The sequence below is a fragment of the Elephantulus edwardii genome, unplaced genomic scaffold, assembly GCF_000299155.1.
Source record: "Elephantulus edwardii isolate Elephantulus edwardi_28Jun2011 unplaced genomic scaffold, EleEdw1.0 scaffold00010, whole genome shotgun sequence".
Taxonomy (NCBI): domain Eukaryota; kingdom Metazoa; phylum Chordata; class Mammalia; order Macroscelidea; family Macroscelididae; genus Elephantulus; species Elephantulus edwardii.
The window spans coordinates 18530923-18548400 of record NW_006399760.1 but is presented as its reverse complement, the minus strand read 5'-3'; the positions used below and the strand labels follow the sequence as shown (position 1 = coordinate 18548400).

Below are 17478 nucleotides of genomic sequence, written 5' to 3'. Positions count from 1 at the left end.
CCAGAGAATCCACCAACCCTGATCATCCCCACTGAGCAAAAGAGCTCTGCTTCTACCTGTTGTAGCATATTGACCTTCCAAAGGATCTGAACCTTTGAAAAGTTTGAAAATCACAAAAGTACAAAAAATAGGAAAGTACAAAAAGTACTCAAGAAGTTACACATTTCCTGTAGTTCAGATGTTAAAATTACTTTAAGGTGGTACACACAATGAAAATGTTTTTAAAATGCCAAATTATTTAGTGAGTCATTGTTTCACATAAAGAAAAAGTTAAACTTCGTAGCAACTAATTTTTTCACCCCCCCAAATGGCACCAACAGTTTTTTATTGGTGGCTACAGAGAGAGAAGGGGAACACGACAGCTCCTGTTTTCAAGCGTCCTGAGTCCTGGGTTGTGAACTATAAAAAAGAAACTATCCATATTTTAAGGTGTGATATGTGACAAAGTAAATATCGTTAACTAGGTTTCAATAGGGTAGAGCAAGAACACATGCAATCCTCTTTCTAAAATGAATATCTAAATAGGCTGAATGTCTATTTTATATAAGATCTAAATAAAGAATCACCATAACAAAGGCTGATTCATTTTGGGTTAAAATCATCATATTCTATCAGTTTACACATGATTAAGTTACAGAAAATTATTTATTAACATAAGATACTCTAAAAAAATTAGACATTTGTATACTGATAACCTGACTATAAAGGAAGGAATAATTTAAAGTACGTGGGCTAGATGCCTGTGATTAATAAGAATGAACTCTGGTGTTTGAATTGACATGAGCTGAGTAAGAGTTGTCTTCCTGTGCCACATTTTTTCTTTGAGCTTTAAGAATGAATACATGATAAATGAGGACTAAGTGTGTATTTTAAAAAGATGAATTTCTCACAAACACTCTTAAGTTGTGTTTTAAATTTTACTGTACAGTCAAGTTTTATTGTTGTAATGTCAAGTTCCATTGTTGTAATGTTAAAATTTTACAAGCAATACTTAAATTCCTTAAAATTAAAAACTGTATTTATCCATTAACTATCTCTATTAATATACCGTATGTATTACTCTAATCATGTATTGCTGTTTAATAGCCATGGTATGTTATGAAACAGGACATTACATTTTCGGATGCTGTTCTAGGATCACAAAAAAATTCCTTTGCGGTATCTGTTTTTATGTCAAATTCATATGAAGCCATAACAGGCCCAGTTAAATGCCAGAAAAATGTTTGTCTTAGTATATAGTATGCCTTTCCATGCATAAAAAATTTAAAGAAACATTTCAAGAGACATTAAAACATCTTTTACAGTTGATTGCCTTCTAGTCGAGCACAACTTACAGTGACTCTATAAACAAAATGCCTGAAGCCCCTCTACAACTATCAATATTTATTATCAAAGTTCACAGAGTTTCTGGAGGCATGTTATTTAGGAATTGGATGCCACTCCTGCTTCCAATATATGTAGTAACATGGTAATAAAAATGTTTTGATGCATGTCACAAAGTAGCATCTGTTTGTTATTATGAATTTCTCATTTTTAATTAAGTTTTATAGGGGTTGAGACTGTGGTTAGGCGTTGTTTTTAAGTCAATTAGGTAGATAGTGGACAAATTTTGGATCTGATTTTGACAGTAACAAGCATAAGTGCTGAACAGAAACAAGCATCAGTAACTCTGAATAGTTCTAATGCAGAAAGTTTTTGTTTCAGATATGGTAAAGATTATTCAATTTTAATTATCGTAATTTTGAAGGAAGAAAATTACATAGCAATAAAAGCACAAACTTTGCTGTTAGACCTGGATTCATACCTTAACTCTGCTACTTCTTCAGCTAAATATATAGAAGCCATAAACATGTAAAGAACTATTATGACTATTAATGGATCAATACATAAGTAAAAAATTCTAGTACAGTGCTTGGCAAACAGTAAGATTTCTTAAACTACTTCCTTCCTTAACCAAAATATACTAAGGCAACTGAAGGAATCAACAAGTGATCGATTTTATCTAACGTAATTCGCCCCAGATGATACTCACCTTAGTTTTACATTCTTGGACCTTGTGATGATTTCCATTATGAAGAGTTGCTGGAGTAGCATATAACTCTTTCTCTGATCTATTGATTTTCACTTCATTAAGGATTTCACCACCATAGTCTCCCAAATGGTATCTTAAAAAAAATAAGAAAATGAAAAAAAAAAAAAAAAAAGAAAATGGTGCAGTTTAAAAATAAAGAAGGAAGAAAAACCTATGGCATCTCAGTAACTGGAACACAACCAACCAAATCAAGCCTAAAATTAATCACATTTCAAAGAGAAAATTTACAGGAATAATGAAGCTTGTTAATGGAATTTAAAAATATATACATATAAACGTCTAAGGAACACAGAAGATAAATGTTACATACATTTTATTTTACCAAGCACTAGGAAATTCTGTTTAGAATGTTTACATAACAAAGTCTGTTAAGATCTATTATACTTCATTTAGTTATATACAATTCTGTTAGAATACTTTATTACACTAGAGAACACACTTCTAAAAGAGTTGAAACAGGTGTTTTCTACCTACTTAGAAAATAAATTATATATTCATTTCCCCTAACAGTAAAAAGAAAAACTATAATACAGAAAATTTGAAGACATGATCTCTAGATCACCTTAAAAATAAAAATCTATGATTTAATAATAAAACAATTAAATGTTTTTAGGTGATCAATCCAACACACAAACAAAAATTTGCAATTTAAGTTAATAATGTGCATTTAAAAGAATTGTGCAACAATGAGTGACTATTTTAAAAAAATCAATAAAAAAGTGAACTCTGGTACGGGGAAATGGAAGAAGAGGGAGTAAAAATGTACAACAATGGATGCATATCAAACTTTTCTGTAAACTTTTGTTAAAATCACAATTAAAATTAAAAATGTTATGAAAGTTTATAAATAATTTTTATAAATAAAAATTTTGTTAGATAATCAGAATCATCACACAGTTTCTTAGAAAAATAAATTCAACTGGAGACAAGTCCCTACTATTTGCTTAAAGTAAACTGTCATTAGTATTATAAGAGAAACAATATTACCTTTTTTCCACAACTTCTAAGGTTAAGTGCAATAATTCTCTTTTTGTTTTTTCTCTTCTCTTAATCATTTCCAAAATTGTTATGGCTCTACTAAACTCTCGTCTCAGTTTCAACATCTTTTCATAAGAGGCTTCATCATTTTTACGATTCTATAGAAAACAGTAATTTTAGAAGAATAATCAATTAATCGAATTATCCATTCACATTTCTCACTTCATTCAACAAAACTTTAACACATCCAAATTTATCTAACAAGTAAAAATGTTAAAAAACATCTAAACAGAAATTATATAAGAACAACTAAATAACAAATTATCAGTAATTATTTGTTTAGAAAATGTCAACTATAAAAAAAGATGGATGGTTTTGGGGGGGTGAGGGGCAGGGGAATGCCTCCCTGAAACAAAAACCTAGTTTATCATATGAGTTTTATCTCTGTAACTGGAGGTTAGATGTTTCAGCATGTTAAAATATAGACATTAATAACAAGAGAAGCTTTCAGAAACTTATAAAACTGAAAGTGGATGCCAGACACCTCAAAATGATCACGATTCACTGTAAAAACATGCCATCGCCAAGGTGAAAAGAGACGGAGTGAAAATTTTGGACTTCAGAGTATTACTAAGAAATTATTTATTAAGTACTATTAAGAAGTTACTTAACTAACAAAATGGAAGTGTAGTCTTGTTCAAGAACTAGAAAAGACCAAGTGGAAATTAGCAGCATTTACATTTAAATTACTGTCAAAATATTTTATTCAATCAAATACACACACACACTCTTACATTATGCAAGGAATTGTTTGGTCAAGAATATATCACTATAAAAAACAAACAAACCACCAAACCCATTATCCCTTAATATATGTGTGAAACTCAAGGAGTAATCTGTTTATCCCTGGATTATTAAGATTTTAAAGAAAGCCAGAAGTATTATAATGAAGGATTACAAAAAAAGAAAATGAAAATTGAAAAATAAAATTTATTTCTTTTCTGAGTATAGCTTTCTTGTTTTTTTTAAAAAATAATCACTAGATACCATTAATGCACTACATACAGAATATTCAAACATGCTTAACAAAGCATATTTTTATGATTATTTTTTCCCTTTAGCACTAAGAGGCAAAAAAAAGTAAAGTCCGAAGAACTGTTTTAAGAATTTAGTTTTTTTGCACACCCATGTTTATCGCAGCTTTGTTCATGATAGCAGGGAGTTGGAAACAACCTAAGTGCCCATCAACAAACAAATGGATAGAGACGCTGTGGTATAGTCACACAATGGAATACTATGCTGCATTAAAAAACAAGGAACTCATACAATATTATTCAAAATGGGTGACTCTGGAGGACATTATGCTGAGTGAAGTATCTCAGTCACAAAAGGACAAATACTACAAGCCACTGTTGTAAAATAGGACTGACCTTGGGGTTGGGGAGAGACTGAGAAAGATGGGCTCAATAATGTATACTGCCTTGAAAGAGATGAGGGAGAAAACTGTTTAAAAGGGATATGTGATTAGGTATTTTTGTCATGACAGGAGTCTAGAGCGAAGGCTACATGGTGCAGTGGACCTGCAGGAGGGTTTGTAAAACAATGAAGGAATTTTTCTTCTACTTTTCCAAGAGGGTAGTGTAATTGGGGGAAGGGTTCGGAGGGGAGAAAACTACAACAATGAATGAATGGAAATCTAAAGTCTCTGTAAATTTTCACGGAAATTAATAATCAATTTAAATTAAAAAAAAATAAGAATTTATTTTTTAGTGGCAAGAAGCTGCACTGCAATCTCAGAGGTTTGTGGTTCAAATCTACTAGATGCTCTGCTGGAGACGGAAGGACAATCTCCTCCTGTACCAGTCAGATCAGATCTGATGGTACACACACACAAACAATAAAAATTAAAAAAAAATGATTTTTTAAAAAAACAAACCACAATCCAACAACAAAACAACAGGCAGCAATAACACCTTTTAATTAAAAATTATTCTGTAAATTTTTACCTAATTTGGGAGGGACTGGAGAGCACTATGATGAGTGAACTAACTCAGTCCCACAAGAGCAAATATTGAATTATTATAGAATAAGGATTCAAAGGGGGTGGGGATGAGGATGTGCAGGGGGAAGAGGGCATTAGTCATGGAGCTGTATAATTTGATGGGGGGGAGGGAAATTGGAAGAAATCTGTTCTCAAAAAGAATGTATTACAACTTTACAAATAAATTAGTATATTAAAAAATCAGCATTAATAACAAACTATTAAGTTCCCATTTTACACATGATCCCTACCCTCAAAAGACTTAAAATTTACTAAGAATGAAAGGCAAAAAGGATAAAAAGATGAATAATAATATAATGTTGGATGCCTGGTAGCAGTTAAACAAAGTAGAGCCTTTTAAGATTGTCTATCTGTTTAGTAAGTGTTATTTTATTGCTGTGCTCTGTCCGGCCTTATTCGTATTATGCTCTCATCGTTGATAATAGGTATTGGTGAGTCAACTATGGCTAATCATCATCTCTGACATACTTGGACCCAATGCTGCAATCTGTGTCTATCCATTTTGTCAAAGGTCTTCCTCTCTTTTGGACCTTCTACCTTTCCAAGCATGATGCCCCTTTCCAAGGAAGAGCCTCTACTAACAACTTGGCCAAAATATCTTTGCCTCCAAGGAGCACTTTGGCTACATCTTTTCCAAGACAAATAGGTTTTCTTTTTTGGCAGTCCAGGGGATAGTGAGCACTCTTCTCCCACAAGGTGTCAATTCTATAAAGGTGTCAATTCTTTTTCTGTCATCCTTATTCACTGTCCAGCTCTCAGATCCATAGCAAGTGAATGAAAAGACCAGGGTCTCACTCAGGCATATTCTAGTCTTCAAGCTCACATCATTGCTCTCTAGTATTTTGGAGAGGTCCATGACAGTGGACTTGCCCAGTGCAATCCAACTCCTGATCTCCTAACTGCTGAGACCAAGAGTGTTGACACTTGATCCAAGGAAGATTAAAAGCACTGACAAATTCAGTCCTTTCTCCATCTAGCATGATGTCTATTGGCCCTGTAATGAGGACCTCGGTTTTTTCGATGTGAGGAGGCAATCCATAACAAAGGCTGTAGTTTTTGATCGTCTCCCTCAAGTGTTTCCTGTTCTCTTCAGGCTAAATTAAATACCCTTCTCTAATTTCTTCACTGGCTCCTTCCCTGACCTTTCTTTTCTTTTTTGAAAAAGTGTGCTCTTTTGAAATAATTTTAAGTTTTTAAAAAGTTACAAAATACTATAGAGAATGCTCACATATCTAAATTCTCCAAGTTAATATTCTGCTATGTTTGTGAGGAAATGCCACTTACTCTGTGTACAGGTACACACACACACACACACCCCCCACATACACAAATCAGAATTTTAAAAACTGCTTTAGAGTAAGCACCAGCTATAGTAATCCTTTATCTGTAAATACTTAAAAGTATATTTACTATTTAAAACAAGTATATTTTCTCAAAAAACTGTAGTATAATTCTAAAAATCAGAAATTAACATTCATAAAATTAACAGAATTTATTCCTATTTTGGCAACTGTCACACTCATGTACTTTACAGCAGTAACAAAAGATATTCTGATCTATCATCTGATCCAGGATTAAAAATGCATTTTTATTGGATACGTTTTTTTCCTTCTTCATTTTATTATAATCTAGGCAAAAGTTTATGGCAAATTAGTTTCCTGTTCAGTATTTCAATATACAAATTATTCCAGGACACTGGTTGCTGTTTCCACAAAATGCCAGCACTCTGCACATCCAGTCTATCCTTCTTCCCCATGTCACTCCACCTTCCCCAGTTCCAGTCTCCTAGTTTACCTGACCCTCTTTTTCTTTGGGTAACTGGTGTCCTTCTGTCTTGTAAAACTAAAATTGACTATGCCAATGTGCACATTTCTAACAGCTGTTATTGTTTATTCTATGAGTCAACATATTATTTGAATTAAAGATGATTTCTAGAAGTGACTTCAGTTCCAGATTAAAAGGACATCTTAGAGAGACAGTTCTGAGGATTTTTCTAGTGCCCAGTTAAGTCTTGTCTTTTCTAGAAATTTGAGTTTTGTTCTTGTACATATATAAATTAGAATGGCACTGTCAAGATGCATTCCTTCCCTCTTATCCATTCACTCATTTACTTAACATCTGTACAGGCACATATATTATTTTATGCTACTGGTTATAATCTATCACTTTTAATATCTATTGTGATGCTCAAATTTCTCTTTGGCCAGTGGGAGCAGTCTCTGCCTTGGATAGGCTTCAAAGTCCTGCCACACAGCCACCTTTCTTCAATCATATCCTTATTTTCTAGTGTAGCATAGAAAGTTTTAGGCTTATTTTTGTACATTCTCAGACCAGGATTCAGTTAATTTCCAAAGGAGCCCTGAATCATTTTAATGAAAATCAGATTCAAAATTAAGACCTGCATGCTAGGCATGTTCCCTGCTATAGGATGCTAGGATGAATTGCATTTTCAGCCTCTAAGTTAGGAAATGTAAACATGTATGTAATGTACACTTGAACAGAGACACAATGATATAGCTCTAACTACATTACTACTAACACTCAAAAGCTTATATTGATAGTCTTTCTATTCTTTTGAGAGGGCTCTACTCCTAGTATTCTATTCCATCCATCATTCTCTTAACTCCTCTTATAATCAGCTCTCTGTGGGGCCAACTCTATTCTCCTTCTTATCTATTTAAAACAAGGATGTCAGTTTAAAGACCAAGGTGCACCTGATGATGCAAGTTTTCAATTGCTTCCTACACATCTGAAATTTGGAGAGTAAAAACGACCAAAGAAGAATGATGCCTCTGAATTGTGGTTGGAGAAGAATATGGAATATTCCATGGCCTGTCAAAAGAACAGACAAATCTGCCTTGAAGGGAAAGCAGCCTGCTTCTCAGAGTCAAGGATGGTGACATTTCACCTCACATACTTTGGACATGTTGTCCAAGAGAGGTCAGTCCTTTGAAGACATCATGCTGGAGAGGGTTCAGCAGAAGAGAGGAAGACCCTCAATGAGATGGAGAAACATAATGACAACATCATGATGGAGATCATGAGGTTTGGGCATGGTTCAGATACGGTCAAAATAAATCATAGCTGACTTGACGGCACCTGGCAATAACATTCTATTTACATTATTATTGTTCCCCACCTACTACCAAAGTGATAAGGCGATGGTTACCAAACTGCTCCATATTAGAACTGCAGATCTTTTTATAACCAAGAATGATCCCTAAGTGATTTTTATGTACAGCTAGAACCAAGAACCACTCACTAACTTGAGAGTTTCATTTTCTAATGGTTCCTTTTTCTTCCTCTGGGCCATACGGTGTGAAGAGTCCCTTTCTGCAAGGCTGGCTCAAGTACCAGCAATATTATGTACAGGGTTAAACATTAAATGTACATGTTAACCGAGGGCTTCCCAATCAGAGCATTCAGACATGTCGGTACTTTAGGACTATCTCATTTAAGAATATTCTAAAACAGTTGTTGTATATCACAGAGTCGGAATCAACCCACAGCTGACAGTTAATCACACAGGAGGAGACTGCTCATCCTTCAACCACAGAGCAGCTGGTGAACTCAAATTGTGTGCCTTTGGGGCTGTAGCACAATTTCTTGCTACTATGCCACCAGAACTCCCTACAATACTTAAGAACTCCTAAATTAAAATTTGGGGAATTTTAATGAAGGTCTTTCTTGATTATTAGCCAAGTATTTCAGGTGTCCCTAGCCTCTGAATCAACTATGTAAAATGTTTTCAAGTTTGTGGGAATACAAAAAGAAAACATAAAGTCTTTGTTAGTTGTATTCATTTTTGTATTCGATTTGCCCATCTCCTGATGGCACTGTATATGCTGTGCACTTTTCCTGGATTTTGGAGCACAGAAGTATCGCTAACTAGTGACAGCTTCCACAATGAGAAACAGTTTTCAGCCATACAACTGAAAATATAAGAGGGGGAAAAAGGCAAAGAATACGGGGGTGTGCAGGGTGGGTAGGAGGGGAGTTCCACTCCACACAAAGATGCAAACAAGAGATAAGAGAAAGGATACAACTCAGTATATCAAGAGAAAGCCTGACCATAGTTTTGGGGTAAAAGGGACATGAACTAGTTTCTAGGAATTCTCAGTAAAAACTGGTTAGGAGATTTAACCCATTTAAGAGAAACACTTAAACTTTTAGAACACTATTTATATGCCCACAAATACTGTTAATTTTAAGTACTTCATAAACATTCATTAAATAATTTTAATTTAAAAAGCTATTGCTAAGTGTTTATGTTTTATATTTGAATTAGTTACATTTCTTTTTAAAAAGTATGTTATCATTCAAATGTTTTCAATAGTCTGGGTAAACTTATCCTGATTTCTAATACTTGACATATGTAAAATTTTACTGTATTTACAGAAAATTTATTTCATGCTAGTCTTTTCTAAGCAAGTCACTATTAAGCTATCATGAAGTAGCTCAGATTTCATTAGCCAAGAACAAGACTAATACTAACCATCAGTCAGCATTAGAAAAGTCATCTATACTTGGAAAATCTATCCTGTAAGGACTGAAGAGTATGATGTTTGTAAGAACGAACTGTTGAAACACTGATTATTTTACCATTAGAAAAAGTTCTTCTAAAATATACAGTTTCTGGCAGCTGTTACATGCTTCACAGCTGTTCTCTAACAGCTGACATGGATACACTTTCCATATTTGGACAAAAAATATTTCATATATAAAATATCTTGCTTCATGGTTTCATACTTATAATTTTCCTGATACTTTACAGTGTGAGAGAATATGTCAATGTGAGTAGTGTCTCCTCTTACTAATGTGAAATAGCGGTCAGCGACAGTGTGGTTTTCCTACCTTTCTGAAATGCTTTCCTATATACCACATCATTCCACAGGATGAGAGTTGTTTCTCTTATTTAAAATTAATTGTGCTTCATGTTTCTAAAAACTCAGTGTTCATCAATGTGCAATATTCATCAATTTGAGGCCTTGCATAATTAACAATTTAGAAAAGGAGAGAAAGACTCCACTGGGTTGCGTGGGATTATTTGGGAAACAGTCTAAAAATATACTGGCCTTACTTCTCAAGGCCTCACAGGAGGGAGAGGCAGCAAACTTCATTTTTACTTTCAAGAATTAGAATCACATTTCAAAAAAAACTGAGTTCTTATACACTCAACAAAGATAAATAGCATTTCAACCTATCAGTTTCCCAAAATGAGGAGATGCATAATTTACTGAAGAACTCAAAGCTTCCAAGTTTCATAAAGACATAAAACTCTTAGTCCAATTGAGTTGCAAGTTTAAAATGGGAAGATCTAAAGATTTAGAAAGGGTGTAAACATAAGCTACTAAGCAGGATTTCCAATATGAAGTTTATCAATGTCACTAACTCCATATTATGTTTATATTATTCAAGTTATTAACAAAAAATAGTTGGTTTTAAATACTTTTCTCGCTCGATCTCATTAACATCAAGTCAGAAGCAACTCATAGCTGACCCTCTGGAGAGTTTTCTAAGGCTGTAAATTGTATGAGAGGAGACCACCCATCTTCCCCACTCTCCTGCTACTAATAAGCTATACGAAGTTAAATTAAATTTGCACATTACCTTTCGAGTTTGCATTTTCTCTGTTCTCCTCCTAAAGGCAACATAGGGGTCATTGTTGGTAGAGCCATCTCTTTTCTCTTGTTTGATCTGAGGAATGAGAGAAGGTCCCCTGCAGTTTTTACGTTTCCTCACCCAGTAGTCATATACAGCTTTAATAAGGTAATCATCCTCATTGAGCAGCAGTTTTGCTTCTTGAAGTGTTACAAGCTAAATGAAAAATACAAAAAGTTAACAATTAAAATATTTGAAAAATCAATGTTAGAACAGTAGCTACAAGAAAAAATATGCCCAGTTCCTATAAATAGTATGATTGTAGTAGAAGACATATTTCAATTCAAACCAACAAAACCAATCCCTAAACTCACTGCCACCAAGTCAATTGCAACTCAACAGGACAGAGTAGAACCAGACCTTCCCAACCGGGTTCCCAAGATTCTTAAATTTTTACAGAAGCAGATTGCCATATTTCATTTCTGCAGTGCAGGAATGATGGGTTCAAAGAGCTCATATTTCAGTTAGAACTCAAGAGCAGAATCCCTAACAAAGGACTCAAGGAAACTTAACCAGAATTACTATAAGGTAGTGAGTCTTTGTTGTTGTTGTTCTGTGCCATCGAGTCGCTTGCGACTCATAGCTCTAAATGCTGTTCTATCCTATGCCAACCTAGGCATCTCAAACGCACTTATTCCCACCACTCCAGTCACAGAATCGATCCATCTCACCACAGGTTTTCCTCTCCTTCGCCTCCCCTCCACTCTGCCAAACATGATGTCCCTTTCCAAGGACCAGTCCCTCCTTGCAACATGCCCAAAATATGTCAGACGAAGCTTCAGAATCCTTGACTCCAGGGAACACTCTGGCTTCACCCTCTCCAGGACAAATCTGTTTGTTCTCCTAGCAGTCCATGGTATATTCAACACTCTTCTCCAGCACCACAGCTCAAAGGCATCAATCCTCTTTCTATCAGCCCTATTCAATGTCCAACTCTCTGATGCATAGCACATAACTACGAAGACGATAGCCCGGATCAGGCACACCTTAAGTCTCCAGCTTGACATCGTTGCTCTTCAGTACTCTTGCGAGGTCCCTCACAGCTGACTTTCCCAAAGCAATCCGTCTCCTGATTTCCTGGCTTCTGTTACCAAGAGTGTTGACTGTGGAGCCAAGTAAATGAAAACTGTTAACTATCTCAGTCTCTTCACCATCTATGCTGATGCTGCCAATTGGCCCAGTGGTTAAAATCTTTGCTTTCTTGACATTTAGCTTCAGTCCATATAGGAAGCTGTAGTCCTTGATCTTCTGAAGCAAGCGCCTCAGGTCCTCCTCAGTTTCAGCAAGCAGGGTTGTGTCATCTGCATAACGCAGGTTGTTGATGATTCTTCCACCAAACCTGATGCCACATTGCTCTTCGTATAGCCCAGCGTCTCGGATGATCTGTTCTGCATACAGATTGAAAAGGTATGGAGATAGAATACATCCCTGACGAACCCTTCTTGATTTTGAATCATGTAGTGTCTCCTTGCTCTGTTCTGACAACTGCCTCTTGGTCCAAGTGTAAGTTTCGCATTAGCACAATCAAATGTTCTGGGATTCCCATTCTTCTTAGAGTCAGCCACAGCTTGTTGTGATCCACACAGTCAAAAGCCTTTGCATAGTCAATGATTAACAATTCAAAAGAAACAAGGTATCACTTAATATGGGAGTTATGGAATAGGGAAGGTCAGATAACAGTAGCAGCTAATGCATCTAGATTTCTTATGACAAACCATGCACCTCCTCATGAATGTAGTTTGGCACATGAATTAGCTATCAATGTTTAAAGAATATGACATCCAAAACAGCTGATCAACAATTACTTGTCCACCATGAAGGAAGTCTCTTATAACTTAGGAAAAACCTTGCTGTTTTGACATTACCAATAACTCCCAAAAAGAGACAGAAGACACATTTCTAAAAGCAATAACAAAGCAAACATCAAATGCTGGTGATGTTGTGGAAAACTAGAACTCTTATTCACTGTTGGTGGCAGTGTAAAATGGTGCAACCACTATGGAAGACCATTTGGCACTTTCTCAAAAGGTTGCAAATAGAGATACCATTTGACCCAGCAATTCCACTACTGGGAATTTACCCTAAAGAAACCATAACTGCCACCCAAGCAAATATATGCACACCCATGTTGACTGGGGCTTTGTCCGCACAGCAAAGAGCTGGAAACAACCCAAGTGCCCATCAACAAACAAATGGATAGAGAAGCTCTGGTATATTCATATAATGGAATACTATGCAACACTGAAAAACAAGGAACTCATGCAATATTATTCAAAATAGGTGACCCTGGAGGACATCATGCTGAGTGAAATATCTCAGTCACAAAAGGACAAATATTGCATAGGGCCACTGTTGTAAAACGGGACTGACATCTGGGTTGAGGAAAGACAGAGAAGTAGGGGAGGAATGATGTATACTGCATTGCAACAGATGAGGGAGAGAACTGTTTAATGAAAGAGTTTTTGTTTTACTTTTCAAAGAGAAGAGAAAAGTGGGGGGGCAGAGGGGGCAGGCAGAAAAGTGCAACAATGAACGAATGGAAACTCAAAGTCTCTGCAAACATTCATTAAAATGAATAATAATAAAAAACGCCTCCCTCCCCCCAAAAGATGACAAAAATCAGTCATTAGAGAACCACAGATGATTCTCCTTAATTTTTTTAAGAAACAAAAATTTAATAAAGCCAACTCAGTCATTTGACACTGTTTCAAAAAAACATACCTAGAATTTTATTAAGAAAAAGGAAATCTTATCACTTTATTTAGCCTAAAAAAGAAAATACACAAAAATAGTTTATTTGAGGCAAATTCAAACCTAGTGTGACATGTGATTCAACTAAACTGATGAGGTGCCTAGTAAAGCATCTAAATGCTGCTTACACTAACCATACTGTGGACTCTATATAGTTTTGCAAAGTATACAAAATTTGTTCATCATAATTTCATTATATTCTACAAACATCAAACTATAGCAGTAGTTCTATATTAAAATCCTAAGTATAATTATTCAATTAGAAATAACCAACTAATGTTTTAAAAAAGTAACTAGGATCAAGAAATAACATGTAATTGGAAACACTTAACAGAGAGTCAAACTTTTTGAGGTGAAAGTTAAAAGGATGTACATAATTTTTCCCCAAATGAGTTTTGCAGCACAATGTTTTATTTAACATGTTTAAATTTAAAATGTTTCTAGGATTCCTTATTACCAGTTTTAAAGAAATCTGTTTGAATGTAAACCAGAGACAAATGGGAAAGAAAGGAATGATTCAAAAGTAGGCTAAAGCAGTGCTGTTCAAAATAATAGTCCCATATAATGACATTCTCTGGTCACTTCCAGTTTAAATTATTATGAAATACTGAAACACTGTTAGACAGCAGAGATTATGATTCCATGAAAACTATGAGCACTAATTAAAATGAGCATCAAACTTGAGAATTAAAAAGAATTACTGATAAATAAAAGCAAGCAAAATAATTTATCAAAAATATGTTGAATTTAATAAAATTCTATGTTCAATAACATTTCATTCATAGTACATTATAGAGTATCTATCATCAACATGGATGTGGGAAGGAATAGTAATAGAAAAGTGAAATAATAAAATTATTTTACAATGGAAAAGTTCAGAATATTTTCCAAAGAGAAATGGTAATGACTTGTTAAAAGATAAAATGGTAATGACTGTATCAGATAAAAAACTTAAATTGGGAGATAAGAGAAAGAACCTGATTTGGATGAGAGGTTAAAAAGTTTCAATATTCACAGGTGCAGGAGGGAGCGCAGCAGTGTCTACAGTACCGAGCCTTCCTCCTCGCCCTATTGGTGCCCACTTCCAAGACAGCCAAAAAGACAGACAAGGTGAAGAAGGGTGGCCCAGGGAGCGATTGTGTGGAGTGGGCCTGGGGGCCCTGCACCCCAAGTCACAAGGACTGAGGAGTAGGCTTCCATGAGGGCACCTGCGGAACCCTGACCCAGCGCATTTGGTGCAGGGTGCCCTGCAACTGGAAGAAGCAGTTTGGAGCCAACTGCAAGTACAAGTTTGAGAGCTGGGGTGTGTGTGATGGAGGCATGTACACCAAAGTCCACCAAGGCACCCTGAAGAAGGTGCAGTACAATGTTCAGTGCCAGGAGACCATCCTTGGGACAAAACCCTGCACCCCTAAGACCAAAACCAAGACCAACGCCCTGAAAGGGAAGGGAAAAGACTAGAGGCCTGAACGCCATGGAGCCTGGTTAGAGTCTCCTGCAGGCCCAAGATAGAACCTACCAGTGCCATTTTTCTACGCCAGCTTTATCAATCATGTTCTGCCTCTATTCCTCACTCCCCCACACTTATCCCCTCACCCCAAGCACCCAGGGGAGGAGGGTCCTGGGATTCTGGGAAGTTTGGACCTCCTCCAGAAATTATTTAGATTCCCACCAGACATCCCCACTCTTTGTTTTTTATCCCCCCCAAAAAATAACACCAAGACTAAGAAACAAAATAAACCATCTTTCTCCCCCTCAAAGTTTCAATATGCAAATAAAAAAATATTATTTTCATTCTATCTGTAACACATTCTTAGGGTATTAACAGGTAGCACAGTAATATACAACTACACCAACTATATTTCCAGTTTATTTCAAAATATTATTAAAATTTCAACATGTAACCATCATAATATGGAAAACAGAAATCATCCAAATTGTCAGGACACAAATGGAACCATATTGCTATGCCATTCTGTTATCATTTCTTGGTTTATTCTGTGTGTGTGTAAATGCTTTAAATAAGCATATTTTCTACATAAATAAATCTGTATTTTGTTTTTAAATAAAAAATTTTGTAATTAGCAACTTTCCAGGACCTTCGATATCCTGCAAAATTACTTTTTTACCGTATCATATTTCACTTCACAAATAACTTGTACAGTTTTCCTGAACATCCTTGTTCAAAAGATCTTTGACACTGTTATTCTTTACTTTTCTTAAGAATTCGAGGAAAGCACTATGAAGCCTGTATGGTGTGAAGGAATTAGAAAAAAGTCCAATGGGGCCCTGAAAAGATATAGATCAGTGGTGATTAATTTTATAAAACATATGTATGTGAGTCATCATTTGAAGCATGATGTGGATGGAGAAAATGTGTGAAATCCAGTGTACATAAATAGACACATTTTGCATGTAAACCAGTATAAAATAAAAATAAAGTGAGGGGGAAACACCGCCCCCCCCCAAAAAAAAATTCAAAGACGTGGTGAGCTCTGGTAGCCTACTGGCAAAATGCTGCGCTGCAATCCCAAAGGTGAGTGGTTTGAATCCACCAGATGCTCTGCTGGAGAAGAAGGGACAATCTCCTCCTGTATCAGTTATATCTAATTTGATATGATAATTCATAGATGTGAGATGATGAAATCAAAAGACTATAAACATTCTGCAATTTGTTATTAAGAGCCTAAATACTCTCCAGACAAGAGGTGCCATTTTAAATTCTCAATCTAAGATGTATTCATTAGCATGTATATATTTTCCTTCAACTGAAACATAAATTCTATATAAATAATTAGAGAGCGTCTGGTGGCACCCTTCTGATGGCTAGAATCCACCCACTGCTCTGCAGGGCAATGATGGGAAATCTTCTCTTGTGTGACTTACAGCCTCAGAAAACTTGCTGAGGGGTCAGCTATGAGTAACGACTCAACAACAATGAGGTAAGTATATAGAGAATTAAAACTAAAATTCATCTGACATAATAGGAATAGTCAACTAATTAATTTCTGTGGAGCTAGAAGTGACTCGAGGCTGAACCTCTAGTGGGTTTTGAGAGGCTATAAATAACAGAGAACGAGACTGCCCATCTTTCTCCTGCAGATTCACTGGTGGATTCGAATTGCCAGAAAGGTGTCATCTTTGGGTTAGCAACCAGACTTTCTAAGGACTAATCCTTCATATAAACCTGAACAAATAAACAGATAAACCTTTTCTATAAATTTATTAACATATAAACCTTAACAACTTAACATATCTGATTTGATATGAGAAATAATATCTATAAAGCCCCAATGAACCAAATTTAATTTCTTTAAGAATGAAAAAGTTACTCTTAGGAGAAAGATTAAGATATTATAAAATTGCACTTAATATCTATTTTTCACATGTGTGCCCCACCACATATTCCAATCAATAAAAAAAGACACAAAAGTTTTACTCTTCATACTCTAATTCTAAGAAACTATGCATAAGCAAGTATTCATCAGATAAAGAGATGTTATAACGAGAAATTCTAGGATAGCAGGAAAGAAAGTCAAGCGGCAGTAGATGAAACTCCAGTGTAAAAGAAAAAACCAACGACAACCCAAAAAATAAAGCTCTTAATGGGATTAACTGTAAGGCAAAAGACATTTTAAGTGATACAGTACCTGATTAGAACTGGCTTTTTCAAGTCTGTCAATCATAATTTCAAATTGCAAAGGTTTAATTTCCATTTTTCTGTTAAGTCTGTTTAGTAAGGTCTCATCTTCTGAATCCATATCATAATCTGGTTGCTCGTTGTCTAGATTAAAGGCTACAAAAAAAAAACAACAAACTTCTTCAAACTGAGGAAAATTTATGAAGTTATATAATGTTCATCATAGATAACCACAAAGTTCTAAATTATGATGCACTGAACAAAATCTAACTATAGCAGACCTCTAGCTAATTT

At 35.3% G+C, this 17478-nt stretch overlaps 1 protein-coding gene and 1 pseudogene across 1 annotated transcript in view; one reads left to right on the top strand and one right to left on the bottom strand.

The window, feature by feature from the left end:
- EPC2 (enhancer of polycomb homolog 2 (Drosophila)) overlaps window positions 1–17478 on the bottom strand; it is a 173300-nt gene that overhangs the window by 46541 nt on the left and 109281 nt on the right. Inside the window, exons 3-6 of the mRNA XM_006880762.1 lie at window positions 17195–17340; window positions 10743–10949; window positions 3080–3228; window positions 2033–2165 (exon numbers count right to left, since the gene is read on the bottom strand). Of these exons, the coding sequence (XP_006880824.1) occupies window positions 2033–2165; window positions 3080–3228; window positions 10743–10949; window positions 17195–17340 (635 nt within the window). The remainder of the gene's footprint in view (window positions 1–2032; window positions 2166–3079; window positions 3229–10742; window positions 10950–17194; window positions 17341–17478) is intronic.
- Window positions 14356–15005, top strand: LOC102868841 (annotated as a pseudogene).